We start from the raw sequence: 18,893 nt of genomic DNA on the forward strand, positions 1-18,893 counted from the left end.
ATAAAGAAGCAGGCGGCACCCCTGCACCCCACTGCGGCACCTTTGTTTTAAAGATCTTGGTTGATTTTGATAACTGACCATTTGAGCTACTAGGTTTTTCCCTTTCCCATGCTGTAAATCCCCACTCTTCTGTTTTAAACTCACCAATAAGAGCCCAGGAATCCCCAGCCATCTCCTACCCCCAATCCCAATAAAATCAGAACCCCAGGCTCCTGCACCATGTATTTCTTTGCCCTCGACCTTGACATGTGCCCCCTGGAGTACCTTGTAAGCTCTAGGGCCCTGTAAGTAGTAAACTCTTTTTTTTTTCTTCAGAACTTCCTAATGGCTATTACTAAAGGGCATCCTGAAATCATAATGAAAACCACAAGGGTCGGTCCCGAGTTAGCACTGGTTTAGAAAGGGGAGATGTCTGTGGAACCACACAGGTGAGTGCCCCCGGCATTTTTAGCCATAGCATTACTACTGCTAGACACAGTAATCCGCTGCTCTACGACATGTCCAAGGCTCAGATGCCACTAGGCACGCAGCAACAGGAATTTTCCAGCTCCACTGTGTACAGTCGTATGGGACCACCATTGTACACGTGGTCTGTCATTGATGAAAACGCTGTGATGCGGCACCTAACTGAACCAGGTAAGGCCAGAGCTTGAGGTTTGATCTACTCAATGAGGTGTCCTTTTGGTGTCTGAGTTGTAAGCACTGAAACAAAAGGAATCACACCCGTGTTTTGTTTCCTTTCTAGAGCGCATACAAAACTGTCCCAGGCTCACTAATACAAAGAGCAGCTTGGCTCACATAAGAAGCCCTTTGAAGATAATATTTCTAAACAAGCCCATCAGCAAGGGAAGGCTTTTTTGCTTTGTTTATTTTCAGAGGTAGGACAGAAAAAGTAAGCACAGCACAAGATTTGTATGCATTTTCTCTTTCCTTTAAAAAAAAAAAGGAATATCATATTTCAGGAACTTTCCTTGGGAAACACAATAGCAGCCTCATTCATAACTATTCGCTGGACTGTGATTTACAAATTCCCTCTCCATTTCTTGCCAAGATCCTTCTCCCATCCCCTGACCTTCATAATAGCTGCAATTGGATTTCCTTCCTCAATTCAGAGTTTCCCAAAGAGAACTCTCTACCTTAAAATTGCACAGTTGTCCTAAAAGTCTAAACAAAGGAAGTTCATAAAATAGATTAATTTTCATCATTCAAACATATTTTGCAGAGCTAACGTGAAATCTACTCAGCAGTACTAATTCCTTTAGACAATTAACTCCTATAATTTAAACAGTGGAATTTCTGGCATCCGAGAGAAACTTTCAAAGCCCATATGAGTAGCAGACTTGTCTACACAACCTCATTTCAGCAAAATCACCACAGCAAAGAAACTATCAACTTAGTTTTCAGGGCCTACCCAAGAAGGAACCTTACAAGTCCACTTAGTGTTATTTAAAATGGTAGAGGAACGAAAAGCTTAGCTTAAAAAGCTCACAATTAAAAATATCACAGCATAAATATAATCTTAGTACCATAATCGTTTAGACCTGATTTGGTTTCTGACAGTAACAAAAAGGATTTCCATCCCCCACCCCTCACCCGGCCCCCCAAAATACCCTTTCCTGGGTCAATTTCAAAAGGATATGTACACACCATGTAAGAGGCAACTTCTAAGGTGGCCTCCAGGTGGCCCAGCCTTCTTGAATTCATGCCCTTATATAATTGCCCCTTGAGCATAGGCTGGATTTAGTAATTTGATTCTAATGAATAAAATGCACCAGACTCTGGAGTGCCACTTCTGAGAACAGGTTACAGAAAGACTCTGGCCTCCATCTTACTTGCCCTTTCTTGGTCTCGTTGGCGCCCTCTGACAGAAGCCGCTGCCATGTTGGGAGCTGCCCTACAGAGAGACCCATATGTCAAAGGAACGGAGGGAAGCCTCTGGCCAACAGCAGCGAGAAATGAAGTCCCCCGTCCCAACGCCCACAGGCACGGAATCCTGCCAACTCCACGAGTGAGCCTGGAGCCCGGCTGCCTTGCCCGAAGCTTGTGTGGGACTGAGAGCCAGAGGACCCACGGCGAAGCCCAGATTCCTGACCCTCCAAAATCATGACATTCATGTTTGTTGTTTTAGGCCCCCAAGTCTTAGAGTAATTTGTTACACAGTCAAGGATAACTAATACATATGCCAGACATGCTCTGCCTCCCAACGCAATTATGATTAGCTCTTCATGACATCATCTAAACCCTTTAGCCTGTGGAGGAACACACCCCTAGGGTGCAGAGTCACTTTACAAAACAATTTTCTCTCTTTTTTGGCCATAAAAGTATGCCTTTTTCATTTGCCCTTCCTTGCCCTTAATATTAGTACTTTGATACTTAACAAATCTATATGCACAGGCTTCATAATTTTATAAACTATGAGCAATAATTTCAGCCATAAATCATATTAATACACAGGTTACCTCATCCTCTTTTCATTCATTCATTCACTGGGAAATATTCTATGCCATTCTCTGGATATATTCTAATTCACTGTGGTATCATTAAATTATCTAGGATTCTTAGCTTCATAACCCATTACATATAAGGCAAGAAAGACTTGTATCACCTAACTGCAATATAAAATTTTCCATTGAGACAATGGTTAAATTTTACCTCTAGGCTGACAGTCTAGTCAAATCATCCAGAATCCTGTCTACCATGAATCTAAATTAATATCCTACTTGTTACCTCCAGGAGAACCAAAACGTGAGAAATGGAGTACAATAAATCCTTATTAGCAACAAATGATAATCCAAGGCTGAGCATTAAGTAATTCATTCAAATATGTGAAGGATCTGATGTCATGAGACCTTATGTAATAGGTGTATATTTGACCTAGATGGGGATGTCAGGGAGAGAAGGACTCACTGAAAAAGTGAGCTGCGATCTGAACACTGAGCAGAGTCTGACTAGATAAAGAATAGGAAAAGGTCCTGCGTGGGCGGGAACATGGAAATGAAAGGGGGTCAGTGTGGCTGGAATATAGAACAGAGAACAGGGCACGACATGAAACCGGAGAGGCTGTGAGGACTGGATTATGTGGAGCCTATAAATGAGCGAGGTCTTTATCCTAAGAGTACTAAGAAGTAATTAGCCACAACAGATCAGGTTTTGAAAAGATTCATCTGACTATGATACAGATAAAAGACTGAAGGGGACCAGAGAAATGTGGAAACCAATTAGAGACTACTGCAGTAATCTAGCAAGAGATGTTAAAAGCCTTCAGTAATTTGATGGTGGGATAGAGAGGTGAGCATCTGAGAGATATTAGGACGAAGACGGCTAGAAACAGAGAGATGCTCACGCATGCACATACAGAGAGATTAACAGAACAAACAAAGGTGAAGGAAAGAATCTGAAACACTTGAGTAAAAGCTTTAACCAAATAGTGAGCTTTTCTGAGCATAACATTATTAGTTGCTTGATCTCCAGGTCCCAAGATGACCCTACAATGGATGCTCCAAAAAAATCTGTAAAATGAATAGTGTTTAGATACCTCACGTATCTTAGGAGTACCTTCTATTTGCATTTTATCTGCTCCATACTACTTAATCTTATTTCACAGCTTTACTATTTTCCTCTCTAAATCAGTCTGATCAAAGGAACTTTAATGACAGCTTTAATGAGATATAATTTATATGCCACACAATTCATCCTTTTAAAGTATGTAATTCAGTAGTTTTTAGTACACTTAATAGAATCATGAAACCATCCTACAGTCATTTTTAGAACCTTCTTGTCCCTGCAACAAGAAACTCATATGCATTACCAATCACTCCCCAATCCACCTATCCCCTAGCCCTAGGCAACAACTATCTATTTTTTGTACCTAAATATTTGCCTATTCTGGACATTTCATATAAATGGATTTCCTGCCCTAGCTGGTTTGGCTCAGTGGATAGAGCATTGGCCTGCGGACTGAAGGGTCCCAGGTTCCATTCCAGCCAAGGGCACATGCCCAGGTTGTGGGCTCAATCCCCAGTAGGGGGCGTGCAGGAGGCACACAACCAATGATTCTCTCTCATCATTGATGTTTCTATCTCTCTCTCCCTTTCCCTTCCTCTCTAAAATCAATAAATACATTTAAGTGGATTTCCCATATGTTCCTGCCCCCACACAAGCATAGTATCTCCCATTATCAATATCCCCTACCAGGAACATTTGTTATAACTGATGAACCTACATGAACACATCCCAATCCCCCAAAGACCACAGTTTACACTATAGTTCATCTTGGTGTTATACATTATATGGATTTGGACAAATATATAATAATATTTACCTATTGTGGTATCATACAGAGTATTTTCACTGCCCTAAAAAACCGCTAGATCTGTCTATTCAACTTCCTTCCCATAATCACTGATGTGTTGTGTCCATAGTTTTGCTTCTTTCAAGAATGTCTTATAGCTGGAATCATACAGTATGTGGCCTTTTCAAGATGGGATTCTTTCACTTTTTTTGTTTTTAAATATACATTTTTATTGATTTCAGAGAGGAAGGGAGAGGGAGAGAGAGATAGAAACATCAATGATGAGAGAGAATCATTGACTGGCTGCCTCCTGCACACCCCACACTGGGGATCGAGCCCGCAACCGAGCATGTGCCCTGACCAGGAATCGAACCGTGACCTCCTGGTTCATAGGTCGATGCTCAACCACTGAGCCACGCCGGCCAGGTTCTTTTACTTCTTAATATGCACTTAAGGCTCCTCTTTGTCTTTTCTTTTTGCATGGCTTGATAGCTCATTTCTTTTTTAGTGATCAATAGTATTTCACTCTCTGGATGTACCATAGTTTATTTATCCATTCACCTATTGAAAGACATGTTGGTTGCTTTAAAGTTGTGGCTATTATGAAAAAAGCTTCTATAAACATCCATGTACAACTTTTTGTGTGGACATAGCCTTCACTCTGTTGGGTAAAGAGAAACAGTACAATTGCTGGGCCATATAGTCAGAGTATGTTTAGCTTTGTAAGACACTGTCGCACTGTCTTCCAAAGTGGATGTACCATTCTGCATTTCCACAAGCAATGAATGAAAGCTCTTATAGCTCCACATCCTTGCTAGCAGGTGGTGTTGTCCGTGCTCTAGATTTTGGCTATTCTTATAGGTGTTTAGTGATATCTCATTGTTGCTTTATTTTGTATTTTCCTGATGACATAGACCATGGAGCACTCTTTCCTATGCTTATTTGCCATCTGTATGTCTTCTTTGATGAGGTGTCTGGTAAAATCTTTGGCCCATTTTTTAAATCTGGTTATTTTCTTATTGATGGGTTTTAAGAGTTCTTATATATTTGGGGTAACAGTCCTTTCTCCCAGTCTTCAGCTTTTTTCATTCTCTTGACATTTGTCTTTTGTAGAAATTTTTAATTTTAATGAAGCCCAACTTATCAATTCTTTCATGCCATTGGTGCTATATGTTAAAAGCCATTGCCATAGTTAAGTTCTAGGTTTTCTTTTTTTGTTACCTTTAAGGAGTTCCATAGTTTTGTATCTTATACATATGTCTCATCTATTGGAGTTAATTTTTGTGAAGGTATTAAGGTTAATGTCTAGATTCATTTTTCACATGTGGATATCCAGTTGTTCCTGCACCGTTTGTTGAAAGACCATCTTTGTTCCATTGTATTGCTTTGTTCCTTTAAAAAAAGTCAATTTACTATATGTACTGGGGTCTATTTCTGGGCTCTGTATTCTGTTCCATTGATCTATTTGTCTATTCTTCCAACAGTGCCACACTATCTTGATTACTGAAGCTTTATAATAAGTTTGAAGTTGGGTCTTCCAACCCTGTTCTCCTTCAATATTGTGTTGGCTATTCTGGTTCTTTTGCTTCTCCATATAAACTTTTAAAACAGGTTGTCAGTATCTACAAAATAACTTGCTGGGATTTTTTTTTAATCCTCACCCAAGGTTATTTTTCCCATTGATTTTTTTTTTTAGAGAGAGAGAGAGAGAGTAGAAGGGAGGGGCAAGAGAAAGAGAGAAAGAGAGAGAAACATCGAGGTGAGAGACACATAATCATGTCACCTGTGAACAAAAATAGTTTATCTTCTTTTCCAATAAGTATACCTTTTGTTCCCTTTTCTTATTTTATTGCATTAGCTAAATCTTCCAGTATAATGCTGGAAAGGAGTGGTGAGAGGAAGCATCTTTGCCTTGTACCCGATCTTAGTGGGAAAGTTTTGAGTTTCTCACCATTAAATATGATGTAAGCTGTAGGTTTGTTGTAAATCAGCCTTTCTCCAGGTGAGGATGTTCCCCTCCATTTTAGTTTACTAAATATTTTTTCTCATAAGTAGGTGTTGGATTTTTTTTTTCCAAATGGTGTTTATGCATCTACTGATATAATTATGTTATTTTTCTTATTTAACCTGTTGATGCGATGGATCACATTAATTGATTTTCAAATGTTGAACCAGCCTTGCATACTTGGGATAAATCTCACTTGTAATTTATATAGTTCTTATACATTACTAGATTTGATTTGCTAATATCATTTTCTTATAGCTGAATAATGTTTCATTGTATGGATATACCACATTTTATTCATCCGTTCATCAGTAGATGGACATTTGAGTTGTTTCCAATTTTGCTCTTATGAATAATGTTTCAGTGAACATTTTGTGCAGGTTTTTATATGGACATAGACATAGATTTTCAATTTCCTTGGGTATATACCTGGTGATGGAATTGCTGGATCATTTGGTAACTCAGTATTTAATTTTTTGAGGAGCTGCTAGACTGTTTACTGTACCATTTTACAATCCAACCAGCAATGTATGAAAGTTCCAATTTCTTTCCATCCTTGCAAACATCTGTTACTATCAACCTTTTTATTATAGCTATCCTAGTTTGAAGTGGTATCTCATTGTAGTTTTGATTTGCATTTTCCTAATGACTGATGGTTAAACATTTTTTCACTGTCTTGATAGTATCTTTTAAATTGAAAGGTTTATTTTTTATAATGTCTAATTTATTTTTCTTTTTTGTGCTCATGCTTCTGGTGTTAAGTCTCAGATACCATTGCCTAACCCAAGGTCATAAAGATTTACTCCTATGTTTTCTTATAAGAAATGTATAGTTGTGGTTCTCACATTTACATTAACAATCCATTTTAAGACAATTTTTGTATATGAAAAGACTTTTCCCCCCAATGAATTGTTCTAATTGCATTTGGGGTTCAACTAAGCTTGCATTCCTGGAATAAATCCCACTTGGTGGTGTATAATCCTTTTTATATGCTGCTGGACTTGGTTTGCTAGTGTTTTAATGAAATTTTTGTATTTGTATTGATAAGGAATATTGATCTATAGTTTTCCTTAGGTATGTTTATTTGATTTTAGTATCAGATACCAAAACTAGACAAAGATATTGGTATCTGGTCTCAATAGAATAAGTTGGGAAGTCTCCTCTCTTACATTTTTTGTAAGAGTGGGAAATTTATTATTATTACTAACTTAGTAATTTTACTTGTTACAAGTCTATTCAGGTTTTTTATTTCTTGAGTTTTGGTAGTTTGTGTCTTTCCAGGAATTTGTCCATTTCACCTAGGTTTTGTAATTTGCTGGCATATAATTATTCATAGTATTTGCCCTTTTTATTTCTTTAATGTTGGTAGCAATATAACCCCCGAAGGAAGGATATTATCACAGAATCTTGAAATTAATAAAATCAAAGTTAAAGATATGTAAACTATTATAATTATGAATTTTTAATACATATAACTAGAAATCCTTCCAGTTCTCACTTCTGGGAAGAAAGAAAAGAGGCACAAAGACAGAACCAACACATTTCTAGTTAAAGTACATATAAGTCAGTTCAACTGAAATAAGAAACAATAAAGAATTCCTGGCTAAACTTACATATTCTAAGTGTACCATTTAGCACAAACTCAATATTCTAAGCCAACTATAGTCATATGAACACAGACATAAGCATGTACTATAATAAATTCAGTATGACAAAATCCTAAGGCATAAACTTTGTCAGAATTCTGTATACTATGCTTTCTGAAATTATAGCACACCTATTAATAGCCACATAATTTTTACATACCCTATGACCAAAAACCAGCTTTCCTGAAAGTCACAAAAAGTGTTCAGATCTCCATAAAAGATTCATAAGTATATGTTTTTCAAAATCTCCTTATAAATTTATAAAAACTAAGAGGAAAAACTGTATATAATCTTTTCTTTCAATGAAACTATTTCTAAGGAAGCTTTCTTCAAAGAACCTGGGCTAATTGTTACGTCGACTTTTCTAAAACAAAATTCAACTACATAATTTTAATAACACTAAAGAATATGACAAGCTTTCAAGCTATAATGATACCACTCTGATACATTCAGGAGCAAACTGTGCTCATGTTATAACTATACACCTGACTGGCACTATAGTTTACAGAACACTTACACCTTCTTGATTTTAGTTAGTCTCTACTAACTCTCCTAAACTTTTTCATTGAAAGCATGTTGATTTTTGAATGTCTATGAATCACTCTCCTTATCTTTTTTAGCAACTTGACTAAAAGCATGTTTTTAATCATCTTAGACTGATAATGAGTCTTCAGTGACCTGCAACCTAGCTGTAGATTTCAAAGACATGTTAAATAACCTTTAAAACGTAGTCTTTAGAGCTTAGAGTTACAAGACACTGTTAAAATATGAAACAATCCTGGGAAATGTTCTTTTAAACATTTCTGAAGCCAAATTAGCACAGGGGTTACTAAATGGTCTACACAACATTGACAAAAAAAAACACCTCATTCTTCTAGCTCTGTAGATAGCTATTTATTAGTGATCAGAGGTAATTAACACCAATGACCATTAACTAAATGTTTATTTTCTCTACAGATAAGAGAGCTGGAATATGCCATTTGTCTGTGGAACAATAATGTTGCTCCAATACAGACCAAACCATTAACCAGAATCTAACTCCTGGCCTAGGAGCACTGCAGTATGCAAAGGACAAAGTTCTGATTCCTCTGGCACGGAAGCCGAAGTGCAAATACCTTCTTTATCTGCACTTTCTCCTTGGAGAACCCAACATTTACTTATAATCTAAGAAGTCTAAGAGTCAATGTGAGTGTAGAGAACATTTCCTAAGTAGTCACACACCCATGAATTAAAAAGGAGATTGCTGTCATAAACCTACCCTCTAGCTTAGTGACCAATGGACTTTAGTCCAAAATGCCGTTGTCCTATTGGGCATTCATAATCATTGGGGTAAAGGTGGGGGAAAGATCTGAGGACGCTCTGGGGGAAAGGGAGTTGATTTAAGTCTTTGCTGCTCCCCCACATCCAAGCGAGTGAGATGAGAAATTTGAAGTAATCTGCAACGTGCCCAGAGATTGCCTGGGAGGCTCTGAAGAAGGAAAAGGAGCAGTTGTTTCCCTGGTGCCTTGGCCTTGGCTGTGGTAGTACCTATTTCTCAATTCTGCTTGATCATTTACAAAAAACAGGTAGCTCTTCTCCCGTTACCCTCCGACCAACAAGAGTGCAGATGAGTTATGAAAAGGACAGCACCCCAAAGTTTATCTCCAAGAGAAGGTACACAAATAGCCCAAGCCTGGATCTCACCTTTTGGCTTCCTCTAGGTGGCATAAATATTCATAAGCGATGTTCTGCCGCCGCCTCTCATCCATCTCCTCTGCAGAGAGCCTTTCATCATCCACAATGGCTGGAAACAGAGGATAACATCGCATTACTGTCAGGACAGCGTTCGCCAGCTAAACACCTGAGACAATCAACTAGACAACTCACATGCAGTTCAACATTGAGACACAGGGGTACTGTAATGCTAAGCAGAGAAACAAATTTGCTTTGAATTTTACAGTATTATATTATCTCTAACACACACACACAAAAGCAATACTAACGTACAGGTTGACATTACTAAATAACAGAATGAGAACAGCTATCAGATTTCACAATCATGATGCCATAGGAGTTAGACAACCTGAAATCAATGAGACCATGGTCTACTTAAAACAACTTCCATTCACAAGCTTGCGGAATTGGTCCAGTGGCTCAGCTGGGACCATCCTGAAAATTCAGTTATTGAACAAAGAATCTACAAAGACCTGTGTTTTCCCACTCCTAGAAGGAATGAAGGCTTCCCAGCCAACCCAAATCCTATTTTACAGATGCCAAAGTCTCTAAAATTTCTCCCTCACTTATTTCTCAGCCTTTCTGAGACTAACCTTCCTGGTCAACAGCTATCCAGAAGCAAAAAAGCAATGGATACAGCAAGTGAAGAGAATCTTCAATCCCACCCTCTTTATTCCAACACAAGCCTAGTTTACAAACGTCCATGCTCCAGCTTTGCTTTTCTGTAGAGAAGGCAGCCTCCCCATTTCCTGACTGCACTTCCTCTGGCCACAAGCTCAACAGCACCCACAGCAGCCAATGGCCACATCAGCAAGCCCCGCTGTCTCTTTACATGGCAACACTTCTTTCTCATAAACAGGACCCCTTTTCTCTCTTCACCCCTCAACTTTAATTCTGATGGCTATGGAATGAATTTGGTTCCTTGTTTGTTAGATTACTCATCTGTTAAAGACAATGTGTGTGTATAGCAGGATGGTCACATGGGGCAGGAATGTCAGTGTTTGCTTTTTTGTTCCCTAGCTGCTAGCTCCAGTCACCCAGTTTCATAAATGGACTCGTGGTCCCAAGCAGAAGAGATAAGAATGTGAGGGTCACCCATCCATTCCTAAGAAAGACAAATCCTACGACCTACTGATGAGGAGTCCAAAATATCATGTTGGCAGTCGAAAGAAATTTAGATCAAATGCTGAACTCTAACTGGATCAAGTACAATGCTAAACACGTAAGAACTAAAAATAATACCAAACCCTCAAAGAACTCAAATATGGAGTAGACACTTATTTGTTGAGCATTTCCTTTGTTTCAAGGCCGTAGGCGAAATGTTTTCTATGCAGTTTCTTGGTTAACTCTCATGATTCTATAGGCAGATAATTCATCCCACCCTCCAGCTGAGTCAACAGGTTTGAGAGATCATTGGCCCAGGTGGAAGGCAGAAACATCAGGGCTAGAAATACTTGGATGGGATGAAAAAAATAAAAATGCATGGAAGAACTTTGGGGAAAGCCTCTGTTTATGGATGAGGAGGGGGAAAAACCAGTGGAAGGCGAGAGAGGTGAGACGAGCCCCAGGACAGGCTGGTACATAACCAGAGCCAGCCCACAAGAGCAGGAATGTCCACACATGTCGCCATCCTTGTCCCCAGTCCTCCTTCCTACCACTTCTAATTGCCCATTGTGGCTCCATTCCTTTAAACAGGGAGACCTCCTCCCAGACCAATGATACCAATACAAAGATTTGTATTTGCCAAAAGCAACTTCTTTTTCTTAATAAACTGAATCTGATTTAATTTTAGAAGAGACCGCACAGGTTTAGGAAAAGTACAAAAGCTCTCAAACAACCTTCTTCCTCCCCTCCCCTGCAAGATTCCAGCCTCCTCTCCCCTGAACTCTTTCAACAACCCTCAGGTAGCCTTCCAGCCACACCCTCTCCTCTACCCATTCTCCCCAGGGCCACCAGAAACATCTAACACATAGTCCAACTGATGCTACTCTCTGTCTCAAACCTTCAATGGATCCCCATGTCCTACAGAACAAAGTTCTAGAACACTTTCCCTCTCCACCCCTACACAAAGCTGACATTTCAGCCACCCCTTCCAAGCAGTGCCATGTTTCAGGGCCACACCTCAACCTTTCAGGTCTGAGTGCTCTTGCTCTCCACGGTGTCTCTGCCTGGGAAGCCACTGTCCCACCTCCTATTCATGACATCTTTGACATCTTCTCAGGCATCTTTGAGGATCTCAAAGTCAAAAGCCATCCACTCTCCTGAGCACTTGGGTTCGTATTTTTATTACATCACTCATCACAAAAGCCCGCCCTGTAACTCTGTCAGGCCTGCCTGTCCCAAGTGGGGAATCCTTAGAGAAAAGGATTCTTTCTGATTCACCTTGACATCTCTCTCACATCCATCACGGTTCCTCGCACACAGAGCACACAAATATTTGCTGAAAAATTATGTTCCAGTGAATCCTCGCTACGTGAGTTAACCATCACCCTCTAATGAGTATACTTTGCAAATTATGATTTTTCTCATCCTGTGTTTTCTCAGAAGATACCTCACCTTGCATGGCCACATATCATCACCTAATCCTCCATCTCCGCTGTTCCTAATGGTTAATCCCCAAGACACACCAGGACTTCCAGTTTCTCATTTTAATTCCAGTCTAAATCTGTCTCCCATTTTTAACAGGGTGTTTGCATTTTATAGTACCTCTGACACACCGAAGTTTGAAAAGAATACAAAACTCTTAGTGGGAGTCCGTGTGCTCAGTCTATTCTCCCCAACTGCTAAGTGTGGGCAAACGGAAGCAGTCTCTCAGCCATCTTCCCTCTTAGCTGCTGCTCCTTCCAGCCTTAACCAGCCCACCTTAGGAGGCAGACGCCCTAACAGCACTCGGTCCCTAGGCCTCTGCTCTTGACTGTAAGATTCCACAAACCTATGCAAGATTATACTAGCCCAGGAGAGCACTGAGGGGGCTCTCAAACTCTGACATCACCCTATCCAATGAGGAGATCTGACTTCATGCTTTAATTAAAACATCCACAAAACCTTAAATTGCAACCTACTGACCATACAGCCGATAGAATTCTACCTATGTTTAAGACTCAACTCAAGGGCCACTTCCTTCCCAAAGTCTTTCCTCATTGTTCCTGCTCACAATGCCCTCCCTCCTGGCATCTCCTTCATTGTCTTGTTTAATAGTAAACTCTGAGAAAGCAAATTTGTGTCCCCATGGTGTCCAGCACAGGCTACATTCTCCATAAAAATATTTAATGACCAAACAATGCCTTATTATGAAAGATTAATAAAAGGGCTCTAAAATATCTATGTGGGGAAGTTTTAATTGCCTGTTTACACTGAATAAAATAAGGGTGTGGTCACTGACGGAGCAAATATAGTACCATTACACAGACCTCACTTAAGTAATGTTTAATTCATAGATTCTATGGACCAGGCATGAGTGACAGCACGAGGGATAGGCCAGTGAACCAACAAACAAAACATGTTTGCCCTCATGGGGCTTCCTTTTACCTCCCTCCCCCCTTCCTTCCCTTCTGACCTGGTCCACTGGATCACATACCTGTCCCACTGTCCTTCCAAACACACACATTAGCCTCACCTTCCTTCATTCATGACCTATTGTCAAAGTGGAGGCCAAGGTTATGAGTTTGAGGAAGTCTTAATCATAGCAAAAACAGCTCCTTCTGAGCCACAGAGGTTGCCTGCAAATATTTCTGCATTACTCAAGAGTTACTAAGTAGTAACTTCTGATAAGAGCCACAGGCATGGATAACAACCCTGCCATTTAAAGAGCCATCATGAAGCTGATAAAGGAATTCACTTAAGCATGACTTTACCATCTATAAAGCACTTTTTCATGTTATTGTGTAGTTCTCAAAATCACCCTGAGAGATAGGCATTATCTCTTTCTTACAAACGGGAAAACTGGGGTCATGCAAGGGAAAGGGACTGCCTGTGGTCATTTGCTGGGTCAACGGCAGAGCCAGGGCTGGGATGAAAGTCCCTCCGCACCGCTGCCCCAGCTTTGCCCAGTGCCATGCTACTGCCAGATCTGAGTGAGGCCGGGGAATGAGCTCCTCAAGGCCAAACCTAAGGTCAGATCATTTAAGTGCCTTCAGAGTTGTTTTTATTTTAAAGCAACTTAATTAGCTGCAATTTCCTCTCAAATTGGATGTCTATTGGCTGCTTTGAATCCTAAGAAACATGAGGGCATTGCGAAGAACACAACTTCCTGAAGTATTATCAACTCACAAAATGCCATTTGTAATGTTAGCTAATGTTGTCTAAAAGATGGTATTTTAAAGCAATAACTTCCTTTTTTTAATGTATTTTTATTGACTTCAGAGAGGAAGGAAGAGGGAGAGAGAGATAGAAACATCAATGATGAGAGAGAATCATTGATGGGCTGCTTCGTGCACGCTCCCTACTAGGGATAGAGCCCACAACCCGGGCATGTGCCCTTGACAGGAATCGAACCTGGGACACTCTATCCACTGAGCCAAACCAGCCAGGGCACAATAACTTTCCATGGAAATCACAATATAGGGACTACACAAAGTTTAAGAAGCAGAAGGAGAGTGAGTTGGTAGAGAAGGTACTGAAATAGAATTATATAAATTAGAGACCGAAGGAACATTAAGAAGTCCATCTCCCAAAGAACACCCACAAAATCCAGTATAAAAATAGCCCAAGATCTACCTCATTCATTAAGGAGTTGGCATAGTTATTTGTTAATTTCAGCTATTCTATTTGTTCCCTTCACACACAGAGAAACCAAGGCCATCAACAGCCTTTGTATTAAAATTCATTTGTTTGTTCAACAAATATTTCAGTAGCTGCTTTGTGCTAATCTGTTCTAGGGCCTGGACACAACGTGATAGATATGACACACCAGGTCCCTCATGAAGTTTTTTAAAATTATAAACAATGGAAAGTTTGGCATAATTACAGGAGGCTTAGGTAGGTGGGGATATAGTGGAGGGTGAGTCGGCAAGAATCACAAAAACTAGGGTTGGGAATCTCTGTTTCATGAAACAGCATTATTTAAGGCATGTCCCTTTAAAGAAAAGCAAATGAGGAATATATGAATCACTACTAATTTATGGAAACATGCCACAATTTAGCATTTTATGTACACACTGTTATTTTGTGTGACTCAAAATTTCTGTAAGGAACCCTGAATATTCTCGGGTATGTAATTCAGTTCAAATGTGTATTGAACCATTTGAGAGTTGGGAAAAAATATCTAAATGAAAATCTTCCCTTTCAGTACTTAAAAAATGGCTACCGGAGATGGCATGTATATCCCAAAGAAGGCACTAAAAGGAAAAAAAAACAAAAACAAAACTGATGCCAAGACCCTAAAACAGGGGCAGGAGACGGGACTGGAATATAAAAATGAGAGAATCCAAAGTCCAAAATTTCCAGTAAGCTGATACACTCAGTAAACTTGCCCTGTAATATATTCTGGCTTCACACTAGCCTCCCCAAGCATCTCACAGGCACTTAATCTTAAAGTTTAAAGAATCACATGATCAAACTTCTCTAAACTGAATTTCTTTTGAAAAATAGGCAAACCTGAAAGTTTTTAGCAACCGGATACATATTCACAGGCACTGGAAAAAAGTCTGAAGCGATAGAGACTGCTCTTTCACGTGTTAGAAACACGGGAGGCTTCATGAAGTCACGATGAAATGACTCTCAGTCCAGGGGCTCCCATCTCATCCATTGCTACATCCTTAACAAGCGCCAGGTAATAGCAGGTGCTCAGGAAAGGCCGCTGAGTGGCGTGCTCAGCTTGAAAGGCGGAGATGTGTCTCTCACAGGTTTAGTCCTACCAAGCCCAGTGGCCTGATGGTAACACAGCCATCCAGTCCTGGTCCCAGGGGAAGGTGAACTTTATTTAAAGCCCGACCTTCACCCCTTTCCTGGAACTTCTCCCCCATCACACATTTCTAATAATTCTCCAAAGTTGTAAATCAATACACACTTCAGAGGATTTTCAGGTTATACACGGATGTAAGGTGCTGGTCATCTCCCTTAATGTGATCATGTGATCATGCTTGAGCACCTAAGATGCCACCTGTTTCTACCAAGCTGGTAAAAAAAAACCTCAGGACACCTTTTCGGAACAGGATCTCATTGCTAACTCACACACGAGAGTAAAACACATTTTGGTTTATTGTGCAAATGTGAACAAGAACGTTTAACATATATTTGAACAAGGATGTCTAACTAACTGTCATATTATATATGGCCCACTGTCTTTCCAACCACACACATTAGTCTCACCTTCCTTCATTCATGATCTATTGTCAAAGTGGAGGCCAAGGTTACGAGTTTGAGAAAGTCTTAATAATAGCAAAAACATTGTGTGTGTGTGTGTGTGTGTGTGTGTGTGTGTGTGTGTGTGTGTAATTTTTTTCCTAGAAACTTAGAGCAGACCATAGGATGTTAAGGCCCATATACAGAGGTGGACCAGAGTGCAGACTAGGATGGGAGGAAGGGGTCTACCTAAGACTTTGCTCAATTTGGGAGAAGAATTAAAGGCAATGATTCCTAGATTTTGGATTTCTCAGACAATGATAATTTTAGAAAACGCTTCAGGGATAAAACTCATCTCTTTTGCTACTAAGTAGGCATGGGAAAATTCCATTTGCTCACTGCCTGCTCCTATACACGCCATCATCCCACACAGACCTCAATAAGGAAGAAAGGAGTATCAAGTTCCCAAGACCAGTTTTAAGATTTTTAACTCTAACAGTTAAAACTACAGAATACAATTGTAATATCTTTAGTCTAGATGAGCTCCTACTATTTTTAAAAGGATAAGGAATTCAAATCACCTCTACTTAGATGTGAACTTTTAGTGCTTAAAATGCTCAGTGCAAAAGACTTCAAATTATTTAGAACCAGTCCTAAAATGATTCTCCCTGTTCCCTATAGATAATGAATATTTTAAAGACACAGACGTTTATCTAAACTTTAAGACCTCATGGGAATGATATTTTACAACTGTTAAACAGACTTAGCAGGTGTATTTATATAATGACAATCCCCAGGGTTATTCCCAAGGAACAGTAAGTCAGGGCTAACACTGTCCCTATTCTCTCAAAAACTACCCCAAATAAGCCAGAATATCAGAAGTTGTATCTACAAAGCTGGGAGCCATAAAAGACAATAGTTGGCCTAATTTTTCCTTGACTATTAGGAGAAAAAAACACACAATAAATCACAAATAGTTCAAAGGTAGGTGCAAGAAAACAAAACAACCTTTTGGTTATGAATAGGACTCTTTTCTGCATATGTTTCATGCACTTATGTCATATTTCTCTAGTCAATGTAAGCTCCATGTGATGCATGAATGAAAAATAGCAGACAGAAGGGATTTACATTTAATAAGCACTCACTATGTGTCAGATATTCTATATACAACCTGCAATCCCTTTAAGATGGGAATTTCAGTCTCCATTTTTCTGATGGGAAACAGTCTTAGAGAGGTTAGCTAACTTAGGTTTAGGTAATTCTAAGATCATAAAGACAGTTAAATGGCAGAGGTGGAATAGGAAACAACCCTGATTTCAAGGTTCAGATCTTTCTACTCTACTGAAGTGCCACGGCCCCCCTGCATATAAATGGATGATCGGTCCAGCAACCATTTGGCTCTTCTGAGGGCACCATTAAAGTTATTGCTGATGTCTCACTAATCAACAGAAAGATGATGCTACTTACATGGTACATCATAAGCAAAGTGATATGATCAATAAATGCTGAGAACACATTTGAGAAAATTTAACCTTTGTTATCTGTGTCGTCCTCCTCTTTCCCCCTGAAAGGTGAATTTCTGCCTAAACTGACAAAAATACCTGATATAAAAGGTGTTGGCTGAGTGGAAAGGGCAGTGACTATAATCAGTGTCACAGTCATGGATGAGTTAACTAGACATTCAGTTTCCTCATCTGTAAAATGGGAATAATGCTACCTACTCCAGGAATTTGTTGTATGAGTATTTTTCAAAATCTTATTTTAAAATCATCCTATCTAATAATAGACAAATATGCAAATTGACCATACCTCCGACACACCCACAAGCCACGCCCACAAGCCACACCCACCATCCCATCAGAGCGAGCATGCAAATTAACCCAAACCAAGATGGCTACAGCCACAGAGAGCAAAGTTTCCTAGGTAACAGAGGAAGCCAAGCTTTCTGCCAGCCGTTGCAGGCCTAAGCCTCCATTCAAGCTACAAAGTTTCAATTATAGAAGGTAAACAAATTCAAACAAATGGCGGCAGAATGGAGCTTGAGAGAGCAGGCCAGGGTTGCCACCAGCAACAGGGGAAGCAAAGCTTTCCACACACCCTGGCCGGGCCCACCTGCTTAAGGCAACAAAGTTTCAATTATAACCCCAACACAAATGGCTGTGGGCCTCGGAGGGAGCCCCAGGCTTGGCTCTGCTCCAGGCTACAAAGTTTCAATTGTAGAAGGAAAATAAATTCCAGATACCAGGGCCTCCGCTTGCGTTGCCAGGGGGCGTGGCCGGCCTGCAAACCACCACAGGCCCCTAGCTCAGGCCGCCCCACGCCCCAAGGGAACCCCACCCTGATCAGGGACACCCTTCAGGGCAAACCAGCTGGCCCCCACCCCTGTACCAGGCCTCTATCCTATCTAATAAAAGAGTACTATGCAGATTGATCATCACTGCAACACACAATATAGCTGCCCCCATATGGTCAAAGATCCTGCCCCCATGTGGACACAAGATGGCCACCACAAGATGGCCAGCAGGAGAGGGCACTTGGGAGGCACCCGGCCTGCAAGGGAGGGCAGTTGAGAAGAACCAGGCCTGCAAGGGAGGGCAGTTGGAGGTGATCAACCCTGCAGGAGAGGGCAGTTAGGGGTAACCAGGCCGGCAGAGGAGGGAAGTTGGGGGCAAACAGGCTGGCAGCAGAGTGGTTAGGGGGTGATTAGGCTGGCAGGCAGAAGCGGTTAGGGGCAATCAGGAAGGCAGGCAGGCAAGCAGTTGGGAGCCAGCAGTCCTGGATTGTGAGAAGGATGTCCGACTGCCCTTGAGGGGTCCCATATTGGAGAGGGTACAGGCTGGGCTGAGGGACAACCCCCCTCCGTGCACGAATTTCGTGCACTGGGCCTCTAGTATATATTATAAACTACTTAAGAGTTAAATTAATTCAACTGTTAAATGTTATAAAATATAAAATT

General features: G+C 40.4%; 1 protein-coding gene across 1 annotated transcript in view; it reads right to left on the reverse strand.

Annotated features, from left to right (window-relative positions):
• IQGAP2 (IQ motif containing GTPase activating protein 2) overlaps nucleotides 1–18,893 on the reverse strand; it is a 269,366-nt gene that overhangs the window by 210,197 nt on the left and 40,276 nt on the right. Inside the window, exon 2 of the mRNA XM_079786601.1 lies at nucleotides 9,626–9,725. Within this exon, the coding sequence (XP_079642727.1) occupies nucleotides 9,626–9,725 (100 nt within the window). The remainder of the gene's footprint in view (nucleotides 1–9,625; nucleotides 9,726–18,893) is intronic.

Source organism: Cnephaeus nilssonii (assembly GCF_951640355.1).
Source record: "Cnephaeus nilssonii genome assembly, chromosome: 2".
Classification (NCBI taxonomy): domain Eukaryota; kingdom Metazoa; phylum Chordata; class Mammalia; order Chiroptera; family Vespertilionidae; genus Cnephaeus; species Cnephaeus nilssonii.